Below are 18,816 nucleotides of genomic sequence, written 5' to 3' on the forward strand. Positions count from 1 at the left end.
CAATATTTTATAAAAACACTGAATTCTCACACAAAGTCATACATGTACAGTATATTCTTAAAGGAATTTTTAGCAAAATAAATGAAATATTTCAGAGGAAGTTGTTGGCATTTATAAGCATGCACATAGCTTTAAAGGATTTTTTAACAGATTTCACCTTTGATCTCCACAGGGATTTTATTATTAATAAGCTCAATGTACCTAAATACTATATAATAAAGACATACTGAATAATAGCAACATATATAGAAATATAAAAGTATTGCTTCAGAGAGCATAACTGAAGAAGACAATTCTGAATAAATGCATATCAGAAAAGGAACACATAGGGAAGAGTTGTTATTTATAAAAAGATTAGAATTGTACTGAAAGTGAGAAAACGACGGTGGAAGATCTAGTGGTTTTTATTCTCATTAACAACAGATTGAGGATATTCTGGGACATATTTTAGATATGATAGTCAAGCATCAGTATCTCTTCACTGAACAGAGGCAGGCATAAAAAGTATTCAATCAGTCAAAAGATCAATGACATGTAGACAAGCATGTTGAGTTAATTTTTGCTTTAAACAAATGGTCATTTGGGGCCGGAGAGATAGCATGGAGGTAAGGCGTTTGCCTTTCATGCAGGAGGTCATCGGTTCGAATCCCGGCGTCCCTCATGGTCCCCCGTGCCTGCCAGGAGCAATTTCTGAGCGTGGAGCCAGGAATAACCCCTGAGCACTGCCGGGTGTGACCCAAAAACCACACACACACATAAAACAAACAAACAAACAAAAAAAAACAAATGGTCATTGGGGGAAAGAGAAGTAATGAAATTGAAATCTGACACTTGACTGTGGAAGATTTCAGATGAATGTGTTCTCAGCACCCGGATGATTAACTCTGCCCTAGCACTCTTTTTATAATGTCTTTTAAAATAATTGTGGTTTACAACATTAATTTTAATGTTTTAAGAAATGTTTAGGCAGAGCACCAATAACCTGCCACCACTGCACTTAGGCCCCCTCTCACTCTCCACCTCACTCCTTTAAAAAAATTCTGCTAATGAAATCTCACGAGTTCACCACCCCTTCCTTAATATATATATATATATATATATATATATATATATATATATATATCTATATATATTATAGCCCCACTATCAGTGAGCACTTTGCCCCAGCTTTTGGTGCTCAGGGTGGTGAACCAGCCCTGGTTTAAAACAACCTGAAAACATGCTCTCATTTACCTGAGACAGGGACTGTCGAAGCCGAGCCATGTGGGTGCTGTGGCCTTTGTTGTGATCCTGCTCAGAAACCATCTGCTTCAGCTTCTCCTTCTCTATCGCGATGCTATTAAATGCAGACTTCAAAAGTGAGTGCACTGTGCAGGAAGAAAGGTATCCAACAAGAAGGGACAAAATCGTAAACTCAGATTTTAACTCATACCTGGATATCTGTTGGAAAGACTGTGCTAATCTAATTGAAAGTCTGTTTTATAATGGAATGATCAGAATATCTAACAAAACAGATTAATGGCACTCAATCAGGGTGAAAATTTTAGCATCTTCTACTAACAGTCAACAAAGACAATGGAAGTCAACTCAGTATCAGTTCTACAGATCAATTCCTAGAAACTAATCTGTAATTTTTAGAAGGTAAAGGGAATAATTTTCACTTTGCTGTAGATGATGGGAATATCTGAGCAGTTTTGTGTATAATGAAGTCTCTGAGAAATGATTTACAACTACCCCAAAGCTGTTCACTGAAAGGGTGTATCCACAAAATAGCACTTTGTGAGTTCTGTAACTGGAAGGTTAGTGAATGATCTGGAAGCTTTGGTCTTAAAAACAGAACTTGTATTTATTCTTCTCAGCTCAGAATGCCATGCTATCAGAACTGCTTTCAAAGAGCACACACTTCCAGAGGTTAAGATCAATACATTCAGAGGCCCTAATGTAGAATGAGGGGATGATAGCTGACTATACTATATTACATATTTAGAAACTGTTAAAAGAACAGATCTCACACATCCTTGCCACATACACAGGTAATCATGTGACATAATGGAAGTATTTGTTAACACTAGGGAGTAAGTTCTATAATACAAACCAATATGTATATTTTAGGCTTATAGAATACTATGTCAATTATCTCCCCATTAAACTGGAAGTAAAAACAGCACCATCTGTTTATACATTTTAAACAAATATATCTATAAATATGATGTTGTGTTTAACTCTGAAATACAAAAGGTTCAATTTATAACTAGTTTTACAAAAATTGTTTGTATACCATGAAAAGTCTTCTAAAATGGGTATTTTCTTGGCTGGAGTGACAGTAGATAAGGCATTTGCTTTGAATGCTGCAGGCCTGGATTCCATTCCTAACATCCCATATGATCCCCAGAACCTGTCAGGAATGATTTCTGAGTGTAGAGCAAGGAGTAAGTCCTGAACACTGCTGGTTGTGACTCAACATCCCCACCCCCCAAAAAAGTATTTTTACTCTTTTTTTATTTATTTGTTTTTTGAGAAAGGCAATATTTAAAATGAGTTGATATTTTTATTACTTTATTTGGTTCACATCTGGTTGTGCTCAGGAATCGCTCCTAATAGTGCTTAGGACATTGAAATACCAAGGTGAGTCCCTTTGATTCTTGATTCGTGCCAGGAATCAAACCTGTATTGGTTGCATTCAAAGCAACTGCCTTCATTACCCACTAGTCCAAGAAGTGAAAATTTTAGCACATCAGTGATGTGAATTAAAAGAGGAAAATGGCAGAATACCTGGGGACCCACAATCCACAGATTGCTATACTATACTCCAGTCATCATTGATTTAAAGGTAATCACTTGATAACAGGAATATATTTTTATAGTCACCTTACTGGCAGCTGTAAAAACAGACTCTTACTCACTTCTAAACCCACAATTCTTCCCAAAGAGTGCTGTTAATGTTTTAGAAAAGCCACTTTCCCCTTTAATATAGAGAATTGGACAATGTTGAAAAGAAAATAAGTTGTTCAACAGAGGGTTTGAAATTTTTGTTGAAACTTGGATTTTCTGAAAGCTTCAGGATTGCAAGCAAACACACAGAGCCTTCCTGGGGCTACTTTCAAATCCCATCTGCAGCTGTGCTGTATATTTAACTCAAATAGTTGTGGTCTCATGACTCCTGAAGCCTTATGCTCCACTGAATGTAAAAGTATCATATAGCATAGGAGCTTTCACTATGTTGTCTTATACACAAAGAACACCACCCTAGCCTAATGACCTAATAATTAGTATCCACATAAAACCTGGAGTAAAAATGCAGAGTAAGATATCAGATACAAGTTGGACCTAAGAATCTTAATTGAGAGATGGAGAGAGCACAGGTTTGATCCCTGGCACTCCATGTGGTCCCTACAAGCTGTCAGGAGTGATCCTGAATGCAGAACCAGGAATAAGGCCTGACACATCAAATGTGGCCCCCAAAACAAACAAAAACAAACAAACAAAAAACCTCAACTGAGAAATCTATAGAAAAAAAAGGGCAAAACGATTTTGTTGAATTCTTTGAAAAGTATGGACTCTTTGCTGCAAATTTGAGAGTCTGAATTTAGCTTCAACATTCTCAAGACACTCTCAGCTTGTTTTCCTGTTTCATCTGAGCCACAAGGCAATTGAGTATTAGGAGGTACACTGAACATATGTTTTCAAGAAGGAGATGGCACTGTTATGCCTCCTCTGAAAAGATAGTGCCTGGCAAGTTACAATAATCGTAAACCAAAACATGAATCTCAGGTGATGAAATTGTCTATATTTAGTAAATATAGACAAGATTTCTTTTTCTTTTTTTGGTTTTTGGGCCACACCCGGCGGTGCTCAGGGGTTACTCCTGGCTGTCTGCTCAGAAATAGCCCCTGGCAGGCACGGGGGACCATATGGGACACCCGAATTCGAACCAACCACCTTTGGTCCTGGATCGGGTGCTTGCAAGGCAAACACCGCTGTGCTATCTCTCCGGGCCCATAGACAAGACTTCTTAACTCATTTAACTCTTCCCTCCTTCTCTGCTTTTTCTTTCTAATTTTTGGGCCACACCCAGCTGTGCTCAGAACTTTCTCATGGTCTGTGCTCTCAGATAATTTCTGGAGTTACTCAGAATTAGTAATATGGAGTGTTGAGGAATGAAATCCGAGTCAGCTGCATGAAAACAAGCACCTTACCTGCTGCATTATCACTTTATTGGCAGGAGAGAAGGAGAGACTCAGATGTGGCAGTTTTCTGGCTGTTATACTAACATGCTTAGACATAATAAAGTCTGCTTTGGAACTTTCAGCCCCATCTAGTCCCCAGCCAATACCAACCATCACTATCATAGGTAAGAAAGATCTGCCTGGCAGAGCCATAATTGAATTCATGACCAACTAACTATACAGTACAATCAGTAAATTTAATAAAAAAAACTCAGAATCCAGTTATTTCTTTTTTTCTTTCTAAGAATACTCACACTTATGTATTTAATGCTAATGAAAAGATACCCTCTTCATCAAAGTCATGCAGTAGCCTAGAATAAACCTTGTCTTTCTTTCTTCAGTCTTTCCTACATCCCATGATATATATATATATATATATATATATATATATATATATATATATATATTTTTTTTTTTTTTTTTTTTTTGTTACACCCAGTGACGCTCAGGGGTTCCCCCTGGCTATGTGCTCAGAAATCGCTCCTGGCTTGAGGGACCATATAAGACACAGGGGATCAAATTGTGGTCTGTCCTAGGTTAGCGAGTGCAAGGCAAACGCCCTACTGCTTGCGCCACTGCTCCGGCCCCTCCATGATTTTTTTCCGATGCTGTCAGCCTGCCCCCTCGGGGCTGCCTCCTGCCACTCTCCACTGTCTCCATGATTATTTTATAATTAAGTTAAAACTGTATATTATGATGTGTGTCCTCCCAATTGTCAGGCATTATATCTCACTGCATTTTGGCTATAAAACTCCCTCAAATATGTAAAACAATTTTAATTCCATGACCACCTAAATAAGAAGAAAAGTAAATGGAAGCCTCCCATCAAAAAAACTCAAGCTTTCCTAACTTTCCTAACTTTTCTGCCTCACAGAAAAAGCTCCATCTAAAGGACCTTTGATCCATTCTCAATTGCCCTCACCACACAGACTAGGTCAAATGTTTTTTACTCTGTCTACTCCTTCACTGGTCTTTTATTCCCTTGGTATATGGTATGTGTCACATTCTATTTATTGTTACCTTTCTGTGCAATTAAACAGAATTCTTCTTGAAGTTTTGTGTAATCTGTAGAACTTTCCAGAGGGTCAGTGAGGTGGCTAGGGGGCGTCTGGAACTCAATATCTGCACAGAGGTTGGGGTTGGAAGAATGCAAGCGAACTGGCGACATGGTAGCACTGAAAGGGACCTGGAAGGGAAAGTAATAAAGATTAAAGAAGAACAGTGCAATGTTACAGATTCTCTGACATACAAAATGCAATCATTCTTCAGAGTCAAAGATTTCTCTCTGATGACATACTTATAGACACTATTATTTATTCTGTAGGCAGTTTGGGGAGAGGGAGAAGGAGATGTAATTCCTATAGCTGCCTCAGTTACTTCCACGATTTCACTGGCTTTGCCTATTACAGGGAGATATAATTATAAAATGACAAGAAGAAAAGGTATAATTCCAAATAAACTGGAAGACTGAACCCACAGTACTAAAGAACTACTGGTAGAAAACAGTAATCTATACTGTGGCTTAACTGATCTTTGCTTACAAATCTGCAGGCACTTCTTGTCAAAGAATTATCATGTCCACTTCTTTCTGAATTCATGGAGCAAGCACTTAATGAGTGCGTCAGAATTTATGAGACTCATATACCTTAAGTTAAAGCATAAACCAAGTTTCATAGACAACACATCAAAGGTTTGAAGAAAGCCATTGTTAAATTTAAAATTTATTGAAAGGTTTTAAAATTAAATATGTACTTTCTATGTTTCTATAGCTTACCTATCATTTTATTACACGTAATGAACATGGTTTAAGAAGCATCCAATTATGAGAGAAATTATGTAAAAAGTCATATTACTATAGATTTTTCAAAATGTTAAAAATACCTTTTTTGCCTGGCATGGAAGTGAACTAGGCTTGGGATGCAGGGAGAGAAAGAACCTTTTCTCTCCTTGTACAAAATTCTATCTGATCATCACAAATACCATCAGTCAAACTCTAGACTCTAACCAATCAGATCATCAGTTACCTTTCCCTAATTCTTACTGCACAGATGTTCTTTCAGTTATCATCAAAAATCAAATTCTCCACAAGTTAAACTTTGTGTAAACTAAAGGATAACTCACACAGGAAAGTAGGCGGCTGGAGGAAGGAAGCAATATCTTGTCTAAGGTATATGTATTCTAATCCACTTCCTTCCTTCATTTTATTTTAAATTCTAACAGAAAAAAGGAGGGAGAGAGATGGAGGGAGAGAACAAAAGAGTACACACTAAGGGCATAAAAAGACCAATGAAAGAGTGGACAGAGTAAAAAACAAGTGACCTGGACTCTGTGGTGAGAGCAGTTGAAAATAGATTGAGCTCAGATGGAGCTTTTATTTATCAGGGAATATTTATTTATCTCAAAAAACTAACCAAGGCTTGCTGAAGAAAGCAAGATTATATAGAGCTTTCCTCTTAAAATTAGCTAAACATGTTTAAAAATAGCAAATTCAAAGCTCCTAATATCTGAAGTTCTGTCTTGTCATCCATGGGGCACTGGCTCCATTGGTTTGAGGATGTCAATAGCATGTTGATATCTCATTGGACTTAGAACACTTGGCTGCTCCAGAGAAAAGAGAAGTACAGAATAAACTGTTTTATTATAATTTTGTTAGTTCCAGGGATGAAATCCAGGGTCTCATACATAAAACATAAACATTCTCAAGGAGTCTGAATTCCCTGAATTCCTGTCGTGGTAACATGGTGGTAACAATGACTGAGGTTGTTTGGGATAGCCTCTAAAGGAATATATTTTGCTGTGTTTATGCAAACAACAACAATTGCTACATACACACATACCTTTTTATTGTATTTTTATCTCTTATCTTAAAAAAACGCTTACTAAATCTTCTGCTATTGTATTAATGACTTTATTGAAGATTCAATAATTTTTTCTTTTTTCTACTCTTCTATTTTACTTTTTAGTTTTTCTTTCTATTTTTTTCATTCTATTTTCAATAATTTTGCTTTCCCTTATTTTGAAACAAATGTATTATGATCAATTATATCAACTATGTAATGAATTTTCTTTAAATAAAAATAAATAAAGGAATAAGATTTTCATGGAAGACTATCTGAAGATAGGAAAAAGAACTTTCTGGTATTAACCCTGGTGATGCTTCATGTAGCATGTAGGAAGGCCACAGAGAAAGGTGAAATTTTAAATTTTCTAAAGTGGAATTTTAGGAGGTGATAGTGAAAGCTGAGTTTAGAGATGGATATTTTTTCTTGCAAGAAATTGTTAGTGCTTTATTTAAAGGAGACAAATTCTATAAATCTTTTATTTCTCCAGAAGCATGATTTTTGTCTGGCAAAAGACAGTGATCTTGTTGGCAAAGGTGCAAAATTATATTGCTATACGAAAAGTTAAAAGGGAAAGTCTAAAGGCACAGTGATTTTGTTTTGGCTCAGAAATGGAATTTGTTTAACACTGCTATATAATTTGTGTGAGGTTTCCTTCTGCTCAGTTTTCTTGACCCACATACATACATTTGGAGATGTCAAGATCCATTGTCAAACTATACTGAAACATAATTGCAATATCAATAAAAGGGAGTTATGACAAAAAATGTGTATTTTTACATTTAAGTGTATAGTTTCCGAATACTGGGAACTAAAGGAGCAATTTTAAAATATAAGATTTGGGGAGACAGTGCATGAGTTTATTTATTTGGGTTTATTTATGTGGGCTTCCTCTCATAGTGACTTGAGGGACTCCCAGAATTTCATGGTTGGCTCTGCGTGTTAAGGGCACAAGGATAAAGTTGTGTCTAGTGCTTGGGGTATTCCAGAGCCATACTCAGTGGTGAACAAAATTACTTCTCTGCACGGCATCTTAGAAGTACTTTATTTAGGGGGCCGGGCGGTGGCGCTAGAGGTAAGATGCCTGCCTTGCCTGTGCTAGCCTTGGATGGACCGCGGTTTGATCCCCCGGTGTCCCATATGGTCCCCCAAGCCAGGAGTGACTTCTGAGCGCATAGCCAGGAGTAACCCCTGAGCATCACCGGGTGTGGCCCAAAAACCAAAAAAAAAAAAAAAGTTCTTTATTTAACCAAATATTACTATTTTCATGATTACCTTTGCTTGTTATACAATGTTGTTCTTGCTCTATTAATCATTTTGATCTTCAATTTTATCAAAAAATGATTATATTCAAAAATTATTTAACTGGTTTTACTTATATGTATTGCTTGAGTCTATTAATCATGTCCCTATTGAAAACTTTATCCACCTGGAAAAATATATATGGATATATAGACACACATATAAGATATACATTAACCATGAAAAATATTTAATTTTTTTTTCAAATTTCATAACTATGAGCATTAAAAGTCACTTTCCTAATAAAACTTTGTCAGTGGTTCATTTTATAATCAAAAGCTATTTTAGGGCTTGGCAGGATAGCGCAGTGGTAGAGCACTTGCACTTGCCTTGCAAGCGGCTGATCCAGGACAGACCTCTGTTTGATCCCCAGAGTCCCACATGGTCCCCAAAGCCAAGAGCAATTTCTGGGCATATAGCTAAGAGTAACTCTTGAGCATCACCAAGTGTGACCCCCCCCCAAAAAAAAAGGCAATTCTAGTTCTCAAACTATTCAGCTAAGCATAGTGATAAAGTCAGAAAGAATAATTTATTAATGTAAAGAAAAAAATCTCTAGTATCCAATCTTCTATAATGCAGCAAAAGTCTTTTTATATTATTCAGTAATTATAGTCTTAAAATATATTCTGCCATTATCAGGGCAAGATGACTGTTAATCCAGATATTCCCTAATAGCCAAAACACATGATTTCTCTGAATTTATTACTTTCATTTTGTAAAAAAAAAAAAACTGATGAATCATGACTAAGCAAGTAGTATAATTCCCTTCATTTAACAATTTCTGTGTTTATATATTCTCTTTTATAGTCCACACAGATGGTTCATTATTATAAATAGCTCCTACTTGATTAAAAATCTGCACTATTTGCCTTACCTGACTCAGTATTTCCTTATCCTGTTCATCTTCATGCTATTTTTCTCTTTAAAAAAGGCAAAACAAAAATAAACCCCAGGAGAAATAAAAAGCCATTTTAACTATAGTGTTTTCCCTCTCCACACCATATTTTTGGATTTCTAGCTTACTATTTCTTCCAGAAGACAATTTTCCTTTGCCATATGCAATTTGGGTAGGTGTTTACAGAGGACATTAAAATGCATCTTTTCTTGCCCTTCCTTTCTTTTCAAATAGTCACCCAAAAGCATAACTTGGATCTGCAATAACATGACTTTTATTAGAAAGTATAGGTGATTTATTAGCAAAGATTCCAATTTCAGCATGGCAAAAAAATATCCATTAAGAAAACCCCTGGCCATCAATCAGTACTTGTACTCAACTTGGTGACCTGCAGTTGAAATAATTTCTTACAATGCAATAAGAAGCAGAACATTAGATTTGGAAATGGTTTGCTTTGGCCAAACACGAATGGTCACATGTGGGTCCTTTCATGCAGACAGCTAGAAACCCTTCAAAGCAATGGCAACCAGCAGTGGGTGGGTCTCAGGTGACAACTGATCATGGGGAGTTGACACTCATACACTATTTCTCATTCTTAGGAAATGCCCACTGGGGATTGGAAACCACTCACTGTTGTAGCTACTGCTGCCGCGAGCCTCTGCCGGCGCCGGGTGGTGCTGAACTGCCCCTTCGCAGGTGGCCCTTCCTGACAGGGAATGGAGGAAGAGGGGGTTGGAAAAAACATGGGAGGGTTAAGGAGGGGGAAACAGGATAATGAGGGGTGGGGAAGAGAATCAGACAGGGGAGAGGGAGAATTTTTAACTCAAGTTGACTTCCAGAAGGATGGCACTGAAAAGAGCTTCAAAGGGACATTTGCTCACATGCTGGGTAAAAGTCATCATCTCATGGCATAACCCTCAGCATTTAACTCTGTTTGCTAAATATCAACCATTGAGACCCACCTCCCACTCCCAAAAGAGGTAGAAAGTCAAAACAAATGACTGTGTAAAGGAGGTGAAATGCATGTGCACACTTTTATTTATACAAGGTTGTGGTATATGAAGTCAAATGAAACTCAACAAATGGGGAAAGTGGCTTCAGGCTTGAGGGAAACAACAGGCAGAAGTGAATGGAAAGGGAATTGGTTGGTACTGGCTTGGGTGGGCCAGGCTTTAGTTTCAAGTTGAAAGAAAAGTAAGGGTATGGATACCAGGAAACTCCCACTCAATAACTTTCTTCCCATAAAGCTCGGTGGGATTCAACATCAGGAAGACTTTTGAAGAAGTTGAAGAAATTTTCAAATATTTAAAAAGAAAAAAAAAACACTTCAATTTCTTTAGTGTAAGGACAGTGCCTATAAAGCACTGAAAAATAAAAAGCATGAATAATGTGAACTTGCCTATAAACCACTAACAGGATCTCAGAGCTTTTATTTATTTATTTATTTTGCATAAACAGGATTAAGGGATGATGATTATTTCCTCATCAACAACTTAACTGTCTCCATTTGGGTCTTCAAGTCTGAGAGATAAGTCCAATTCCTATGAACTCAGACTATCATAAAATCACCTAATATCCAAAACTTGGCTTTTTAATACCTTTATAACAACTTTTTTTTAACTTAAGTCTTAAACTTCCATGGTTCTTCAAAGTTTATAAATTACATATATATTATCTCTCCTGATCTCATACATTTCCATATAAAGGCTGAGGATGTGGCCCTGGGCTTGATCCCCTGGCCACCATAAATAAATAAATCTCTATCCATATATACATGTTTATACACACATATATAACTTTGTCACAAAATAGTTTCTACACAAAATGCCGTTGTGCAAAATATAATAAGTGGAGGAGATAAAAGTTTCAGTGTTTTTTTTAAAATATTGTTTCAGGATTTTATTTGATAATTTTTTTATAAAATCTTTAAGCACCATGATTACAAGCATGATTGTATTTGGGTTTCAGTCATAAACAGAACACCCCCTTCACTAGTCCTACATTCCCACCACCAATGCTCTTATTTGAGCGGGGAAATATAGTGCCAGGAACTGACCCCAGAGTCTTGTATATGCTAGACTTGGGCTCTACCAGCTATATAACATACCAGATCAACTTCAGTGTAATCTGAGCACCTGTGAAGTCTAAGTTAACTTTACAAGTGACAGTCCGACATTTTAAAATCTGGATTCCATCCTGACTACTAGTCCACATTCTCTCCAATAACTAAGAGGCTAACATTTAATTCATGCTAATAATAACAGGTAATCTAGCTGCTCTCTCTTCCAAAGAAATTTCTTTAATGCCATTTCCTTCCTTTCTTCCTCTATGCTATTAAAAAACAAAGTGTTACTATATAATGATAGTGAAAGTTTTATTAGTACCAGAAATATGAAGTTTCAGAGAAAGAAAGTCTTACATCTAAAAGGTTATTTTCACAGGTCTAATAAATTTCACAATGAATCCCTGAGGATAGCTTCCCAATAGTTTCTAGTAGAAATATGGCCCTAGAGGTACAAAATTTAATCTCACAGACAAATCAATAGTGTAATAGAAGAATAAGTAGTCAAACACTCAGGTTAACAACTTCAACTTTTACTTTCCTGGAGTCAATTTCTAAATGATTTGTTTTGTAATTATTTCAAAATAATAACAACCACACAATGCTGACTGCCAAGTTCAATGAAACTACACCAATATAGTCACCTACCTCACACATGAAGGCTAGGTACTGCAGAAAGGATAAAAATGAGACACTTGCTATAAAGTCATTTCAAGTTGGCCATTATAATGACTGTAAGTTAAGGTGATTCAAATACTGAGATGATTATGACATTAAAGCAATTATTAGACAGCACAAGCTGGGATGCTGGGATTTCTATGGTCATAAAACATTTTAATTAGTGTGTGTATGTGTTCACATGTGCTCAAAAATCTATAAATTAAGGTAGGAGAAAGTGGTGGGTATGTTTAATCTACTTACCACCATAAAAACAAATACTATAGGTTTCTGTGGGTAAAATACTGAGTTAATAGTAATTATGCTAGCTACAGTTATCCTTGGCTGACTTAATGGTTCTCCAACTGCATACATGCATTGAGGAAGCTTCAGATAATTGTCCAATAATAGAATGAATAGAATAGGGCCGTCTCAAGGCCTGTTGGCTTGGGTGATCAGAACAGGCCCAGGGATAGGACCACATTCTGTAGCATTCACACAGTGATACCCTTAACCTATCAGCCTTAGTGGAAATGGGTGTTTTTGGCTTTGCTGAATTTCTAAATGCCATCTCTGAAATCTATTTCCCCTTGACATTGGAAGCACATATCTTACTTTTGAAAGCATAAAGTTTCCTTTGAGTATGGGGTTGAGATTTTTTTTTCAATTTCTCTCAAAATTAGTTCAGTAAGAATCATCAGGGCCATTTCATTACCATGAAAACAAAATAAAACCAAACACAACATCAAGTCAAAATAAGAAAATGTTGAAGACCAACACTGAAACCAAGTGGCATGAATCTGAATGAAAAATATTTTCCTACATTATGACAACTGCTTCTGATAACTCAAAAGATATCCATCAAACTCTCCTCACATTCAAAAGCATAATTTGTAACTAAGTGAGTTATTCAGAGTTGCATTCTGCTTCCTTCAGAAAAAACCCAATTGATAAAGAAGGAGGGTGGGCCTTGCAGTAGCAGCAGCAGGTGGTCAGGTACAATGTGCTCAGACTCAGGGAGTAAAAACTATTTAAACCATGAACAAAAATATGTTCACTAGTGTAAGTTATAAAATCATGGGTGAAGCAATATCTAACCACAGAGCTTTTTGTTCCTCTGTATTGGCTCTCTTCAATTATTATTTCATTTACCCTTTGATGACGATAACCATAGATACCAGGATTAAAACAAACAAACAAACAAAACCAATCACATGCTCAAAACAAATGAAGTGGCCAAAAGCAATTTTAGGCAATTTCTTGGTGAAATCATTTGGTACATTTGTCTCTATTAATTTTCTGAACAGTAGGGTAAACACAAAGACACACTGAACAAAGGAACACAAAAATTATGTTTACAGAGAATGGACATTAAAAAAACTTGGATCTGGGCCCGGAGAGATAGCACAGAGGTGTTTGCCTTGCAAGCAGCCGATCCAGGACCAAAGGTGGTTGGTTCAAATCCCGGTGTCCCATATGGTCCCCCGTGCCTGCCAGGAGCTATTTCTGAGCAGACAGCCAGGAGTAACCCCTGAGCGCAGCCGGGTATGACCCAAAAACCAAAAAAAAAAAAAAAAAAAAAAAAAAAAACTTGGATCTTTAGAGCTTAGGAAAATTTACTTTCAAATGCATTAGATTAGCAAGCAAAGCAACACATAGATTTTGTTATTTACACATTCAGAACTATAGCAGAACTTACCAATTTGATCAGAATTATAAAGTATTGTTAGTTATTCAGGAGACACTAAAGAATTCTAAAAGTCAGTTTCTTTGTATTAAATCTTTGTATTAAAGTTGATTTATAGTGTAATTTAAAAAAAGTAAAATCATAAGCCCATTTTTGATTGAAGGCAAGCTTTTTTATAACAAATAAAAAGATCAAAGAAGTAGAGATTCTAAAAGTAATATAATTTGTAACATAAAAAGTTTTAGGCATTTATCATTTTAAATTGCATATATTAAAAGCTATTTACTCTGAAAAATCAAGTAAGCTTTTGATTGTCTATTAAGACTAACAATTTGGATACCTAAAGTGACTGATGAAGGTGAAATACTATCTATTTTTGTAGAATCAATAAATTATTTATTTATTTATTTATTTATTTAGGGAGGCCACATGGACAGAGCTCAGGGCTTACTCTTGGTTCTGTGCTCAGGGACCATTCCTTGAGGACCCAGGCATCTATATGGGATACTGGTGATCAGACTAGGTCAGCAAATGCCCTACCTACCCACACTTTTATTACTCTGGCTCCAAATCACCAAATATTAGAAGCACAGGGAATTCAGAGATTGTTTTGATTTTCATCAGTTTACTCAGAAGAAAATCAAAGTCCAGAAAATTTATCAGAATTATAGAAGATGGGGCCGGAGAGATAGCACAGCGGTGGGGCAATTATTTGCATTGCAAGCAGTTGACCCAGGAGGGATCTGGTTCGATTCCTGGCATCCCACATGGTCCCCAGCCTGACAGGGACGATTTCTGAGTGCAGAGCCAGGAGTGACCCCTGAGCTCTGCTAGGTGTGGCCCAGAAACCAATGAATCAATGAATCAATAAATGGATAAAGTCTAAAAATAAAAAAATGCACAGAAGATTAATCATGGAAATAATCCTGAAACTTGGGTTCTTCATTGATTTTTATTTGTTTGTTTGATTTGGGTCACACCTGGCAGCGCTCAGGGGTCACTCCTGGCTCTACGATAAGAAATGGCTCCTGGCAGGCTCGGGGGACCATGTGGGATGCCGTGATTTGAACCACCGTCCTTCTGCATGCAAGGCAAATGCCATACCTCCATGCTAACTTTCCGGCCCCTCTTCATTGATTTTTAATGTAATGCAGCTTTCAGCCTATTTACTTATACAAATTTGAGCAAAGTTAACATTTAAGAGGCTCTTATAGAACCTTGTTATAGGAACCAGGATGATAATACAGTGAACACTGCCTGGGTTGGTCTAAATATTTCCCTGCCCAGATTCTTCCCTCAATCTAGTTTAAACAAAAGTTTAGTGTAAAACAAAAAAGAAAAAAAAAGTTACAGTATAGTCTAGAAGACATTTAGCTTCATTTTGTTTGTTTGTTTGTTTTTTGGGCCACACCCAGTGACGATCAAGTGTTACTCTTGGCTAAGGACTCAGAAATCACTTCTAGCTTGCAGGACCACTGGGACACCAGGGAATCAAACCAAGGTATATCCTAGTTTAGCTCATGCAAGGCAAACACCCTACTGCCTGTACCACTGCTCCAGCCCCTAGCCTCATTTTTTATGTGACTTTGTGTTAAAATATTTTAACAGTTCAAAGGCTATAATCAAAGAGACTGATGCTTTATAACCCTACTGAGAAATATTAACTTCCAAAATTCTTTTTAATTTATGCCCAAGTACTAAGAACAAATTTTCCATTATTTTAGTTAATGGCCTAAAATTGAAAAGCACTGACTTAAATTAGTTCAACTCCTCTCAATCTCACTTCTGTGATCTGATGCGTACAAACAGTTTTAGTTACATAAAAATGAAAATGAAGGAAAAATAAAATCTGTACCTGCAGTTGTATTTTTGTATCTTTGCTGACACTTTTTGTTCTCCATCTTCTTGTGACTCTCTTGTCTTTCTTTGAAATATCTACACAGTTAGCCTACATTGCACAAATGGTTAAAAGCAACAAAGTATTATTAAATTCACAGACAGTATAAGAATGGACTAAGAAAGACTAGTCAGTTAGTATAGATTATTGTCAGACACCAAGGTAACCAGCCAGGAGAGAAAGGTATGCTGATGCAGAGTGGATTCTATAGGCAGAGACAGAAATTGTATTACAATTGTGTCTGCTTGCTTCACAAAATGAACAGCATTAGAGATCATTAGCAATTTTTTCTTTGTGAAATAATATTAACAATTCTGAGAATATATAAGTAATATTTTCAATGCTCTCATTTTTAATGTAATACAAATAGGAAAGTGATTTGGATCTTACTTATTCAAGAACTGCATTTAAATGTAAAGGCCTTTCAAACCAAACATCTTAACACAATGACAGCATGATTCAAAGTTATTCAGAAAAACTCAGAAATTAATCTGTACTATAGTTATTTGTCTTGAAATATATTCTTATCCTTATATTCACTGTGCTCATACATGATATCTTGAAGCACTTTACCACTAATAGAACATGTTTACCTGCATATCAGTAAAGTTAGGAGCTGACTGAGTTCGCTGAAGTATTTCCAAATTTTGCAGAAGTTTGCTGAGTTCCACAAGGTTAGACTGACAGTGAGCAAGATCTAATAAAAATCAGAAATAAAAATATATCAAAATTGGTTAGGGAGCATTGATTATAATAAAAATAAATTTATTCAAATTAGGGCAAATAGGATTTAGGCAGCTCCATGTTTGTATGAAGAAGGCAAATAGACCCTTCTCTCATTTAGATCTGTGAAAGCTCTGATTTATTTATTGGTGGTTTCAAAAGCTATTCTAGCATATTAGCCTCTACTAACATAAAAAGCTGTGGAAATCTCACATCCTGTGGGGTCAGCTTCTGTTCCCTGTGGCCCATGGCACAAAAGATGCACATTTAAAAGAAATTCAAAATTGTCTAATTTGTTTTGGGAAGAGCCCAGGGTAATGTTGGGCCATATCAACTGTGCTCAGGGGCAACTCCCAATTCTATTTTCGAGAAACCATTTGTGGTATCAAGAATTAATCTGGGGTTGGCCACATGCAAGGCTTAACCACTATACACACTCTCTGGATCTAATTGTATGACTTTTGGGGATCACTTAATTTCTTTGTTTTGGTTTTTTTTTTGGGGGGGTCATACTGGCTGAGCTCAGAGGCTGTTTCTAGGGGTTCTCAAGGGACCATGTAGTGGTGGTGGATCAAACCCAAAGGTTCAGAATCATGCAAGGAACAGTTCCTGTGGGAACTCTGGGAACCTGACCACCTGTTTCTAAATAGCTTACAAGGTGACTGTTTAGAATTTGGGCAGAGAGGCTGGAGAGATACTGTTCAAAGGGTAGGACACCTGCCTTACAAGTAGTTGACCTGGATTCAATCCTTGCTAGCCCATATAATCCCCAGAACACCTCTAGGGGTGATCCCTGAGCACAGAGCCTAGAGTATGCCGTGAGTACCAGTGGGTGAGACTCCCAAATCATAACAAATAATGAATTTGATCAGAATTAAGACAAAGTTTAGAAACATTAATTGAAATATAAAATCAGATAATAAAAGTTTAGCTCCCTAAAATTTTTGCAATTAATGTTTCCTTAAGATGTATGAGTCATTACACTAAATAAACCAAAGAGTTTCACGGTGTGTTTCTAAGTTCAGCAGTCTAAATTACTGTTTAGAATGAAAAAGTGACTTTAAATTTTTATTTTGACATTTCTGGGATATTTGAACAAGTGAGAAAATGTTAAGATTTGCATAATAAATCACAATTCTTTACATAAATAAATCGACCTTTAGTATGTGAAATTGAACACAGTCAAGAATATCATTAATGTTCTTATCTCACTTATTAAATCTTGAATTTTTTTCTTTTGGCTCCAATCCTCAATTAATAAATCTTTAGAATGCACCAGTGAGCCCATGAGCTCATAGGATCACTGTCAGGTGGCTTTGTAATCTGACACCAGAGAGCCCGAGCAAACACAGCACACTGGCACACTGGCCCTTAGCAATTACTGAATAGAATGGCTTTGGCTTCCCATAACCCCTTTGATGCCCTTCTCTCCCTCCCCATAATACATTTTAAAGACTTGGATTGTTTTAAATAATTATCTAGCTGGCTAGATATCATTGTTAAGTATATGACTGATGGGAGCCAGAACGATAGTACAAAGGATAGTATACTTGTCTTGCATGCAGCTGACCTGGGTTCAACTCCCAGCACCCAATATGGTCCCTTGAGCACCACCAGGTATGGAATAATCCCTGAGTACCTCTGGATGTAGCCTCAAAACAAACAACAAAAATATATATGGCTGAAAATGAGCTGGGTCAAGTATCATAGACAAGTATGATTGGGGAGCTGTGACATTTAGTTTGAATTTTGTGGTAGATACCAAAAAAATGTGCATAGGAGTTGGGGGGGGTGACTCATCCCTACTTCTCTTGCATGCAAAGCAGCAGATTCTCACCAGAGTTTCTCCTCTGGACAGAATCCATTCAGTGGCCTTCCACTTTGCCACTCCATCCTTATATTCATTCCCACACCCCTCTCCACCAAAAGAAAATGTAGAGTCAAAGGTAGGAGCAAGTAGCAGTTATACCCTGCAACTGGATGTTCCTTTTATTTATTTTTTGTCTCTTATTTAAAGAGCCACACCAGGCTGGGACTAACCTTCAGCACACCTGTCCATCTCTTCTGAGTCCTGTAGCCATGCTGCCACCTTGCTAGGGCCTGTGGTGCAGGATGAGGGGAGGCTGCTGCTGCTTGGCAGTGGGGACTGCCATGGGAAGGTGCTCGGCTGTACCTACGAGGGACAGAACAGGTGAGGAATATGGCAATGCTCAACAGAAGTGTTGGATCTCAAGGAATAGAACATGTGTTAGTAGCTTCAGAGACAGTAACAAAAAGAGGTATTGAGGCAAGGGGAGAGGGTAAGTGGTAGTGTGTGTGCCAGGCATGCGTTAAGGCTCTAGCTTTAATCTCCAGCACCACACCACAGTGAATAAAAGAATCAATAAAACAAGATAAACCAAAAAAAAGGGGGGGGTGTTGAGGTAGCGCTAGAGGTAAGGTGTCTGCCTTGCAAGTGCTAGCCAAGGAAGAACCACGGTTCTATCCCCTGGGTTCCATATGGTCCCCCCAAGCCAGGGGCAATTTC

At 37.1% G+C, this 18,816-nt stretch overlaps 1 protein-coding gene across 4 annotated transcripts in view; it reads right to left on the reverse strand.

The window, feature by feature from the left end:
• The window catches only part of OSBPL6 (oxysterol binding protein like 6), a 239,591-nt gene that overhangs the window by 47,943 nt on the left and 172,832 nt on the right, over positions 1–18,816 (reverse strand). For all 4 annotated transcript variants that reach the window (XM_049773389.1, XM_049773388.1, XM_049773386.1 and 1 more), the window contains 6 exons: positions 18,330–18,462; positions 16,160–16,263; positions 15,525–15,617; positions 9,895–9,969; positions 5,247–5,412; positions 1,234–1,367 (listed from right to left, as the gene is read on the reverse strand). In XM_049773389.1, coding sequence (XP_049629346.1) covers positions 1,234–1,367; positions 5,247–5,412; positions 9,895–9,969; positions 15,525–15,617; positions 16,160–16,263; positions 18,330–18,462 — 705 coding nt within the window. The remainder of the gene's footprint in view (positions 1–1,233; positions 1,368–5,246; positions 5,413–9,894; positions 9,970–15,524; positions 15,618–16,159; positions 16,264–18,329; positions 18,463–18,816) is intronic.

Source organism: Suncus etruscus, chromosome 5, assembly GCF_024139225.1.
Source record: "Suncus etruscus isolate mSunEtr1 chromosome 5, mSunEtr1.pri.cur, whole genome shotgun sequence".
Classification (NCBI taxonomy): Eukaryota; Metazoa; Chordata; class Mammalia; order Eulipotyphla; family Soricidae; genus Suncus; species Suncus etruscus.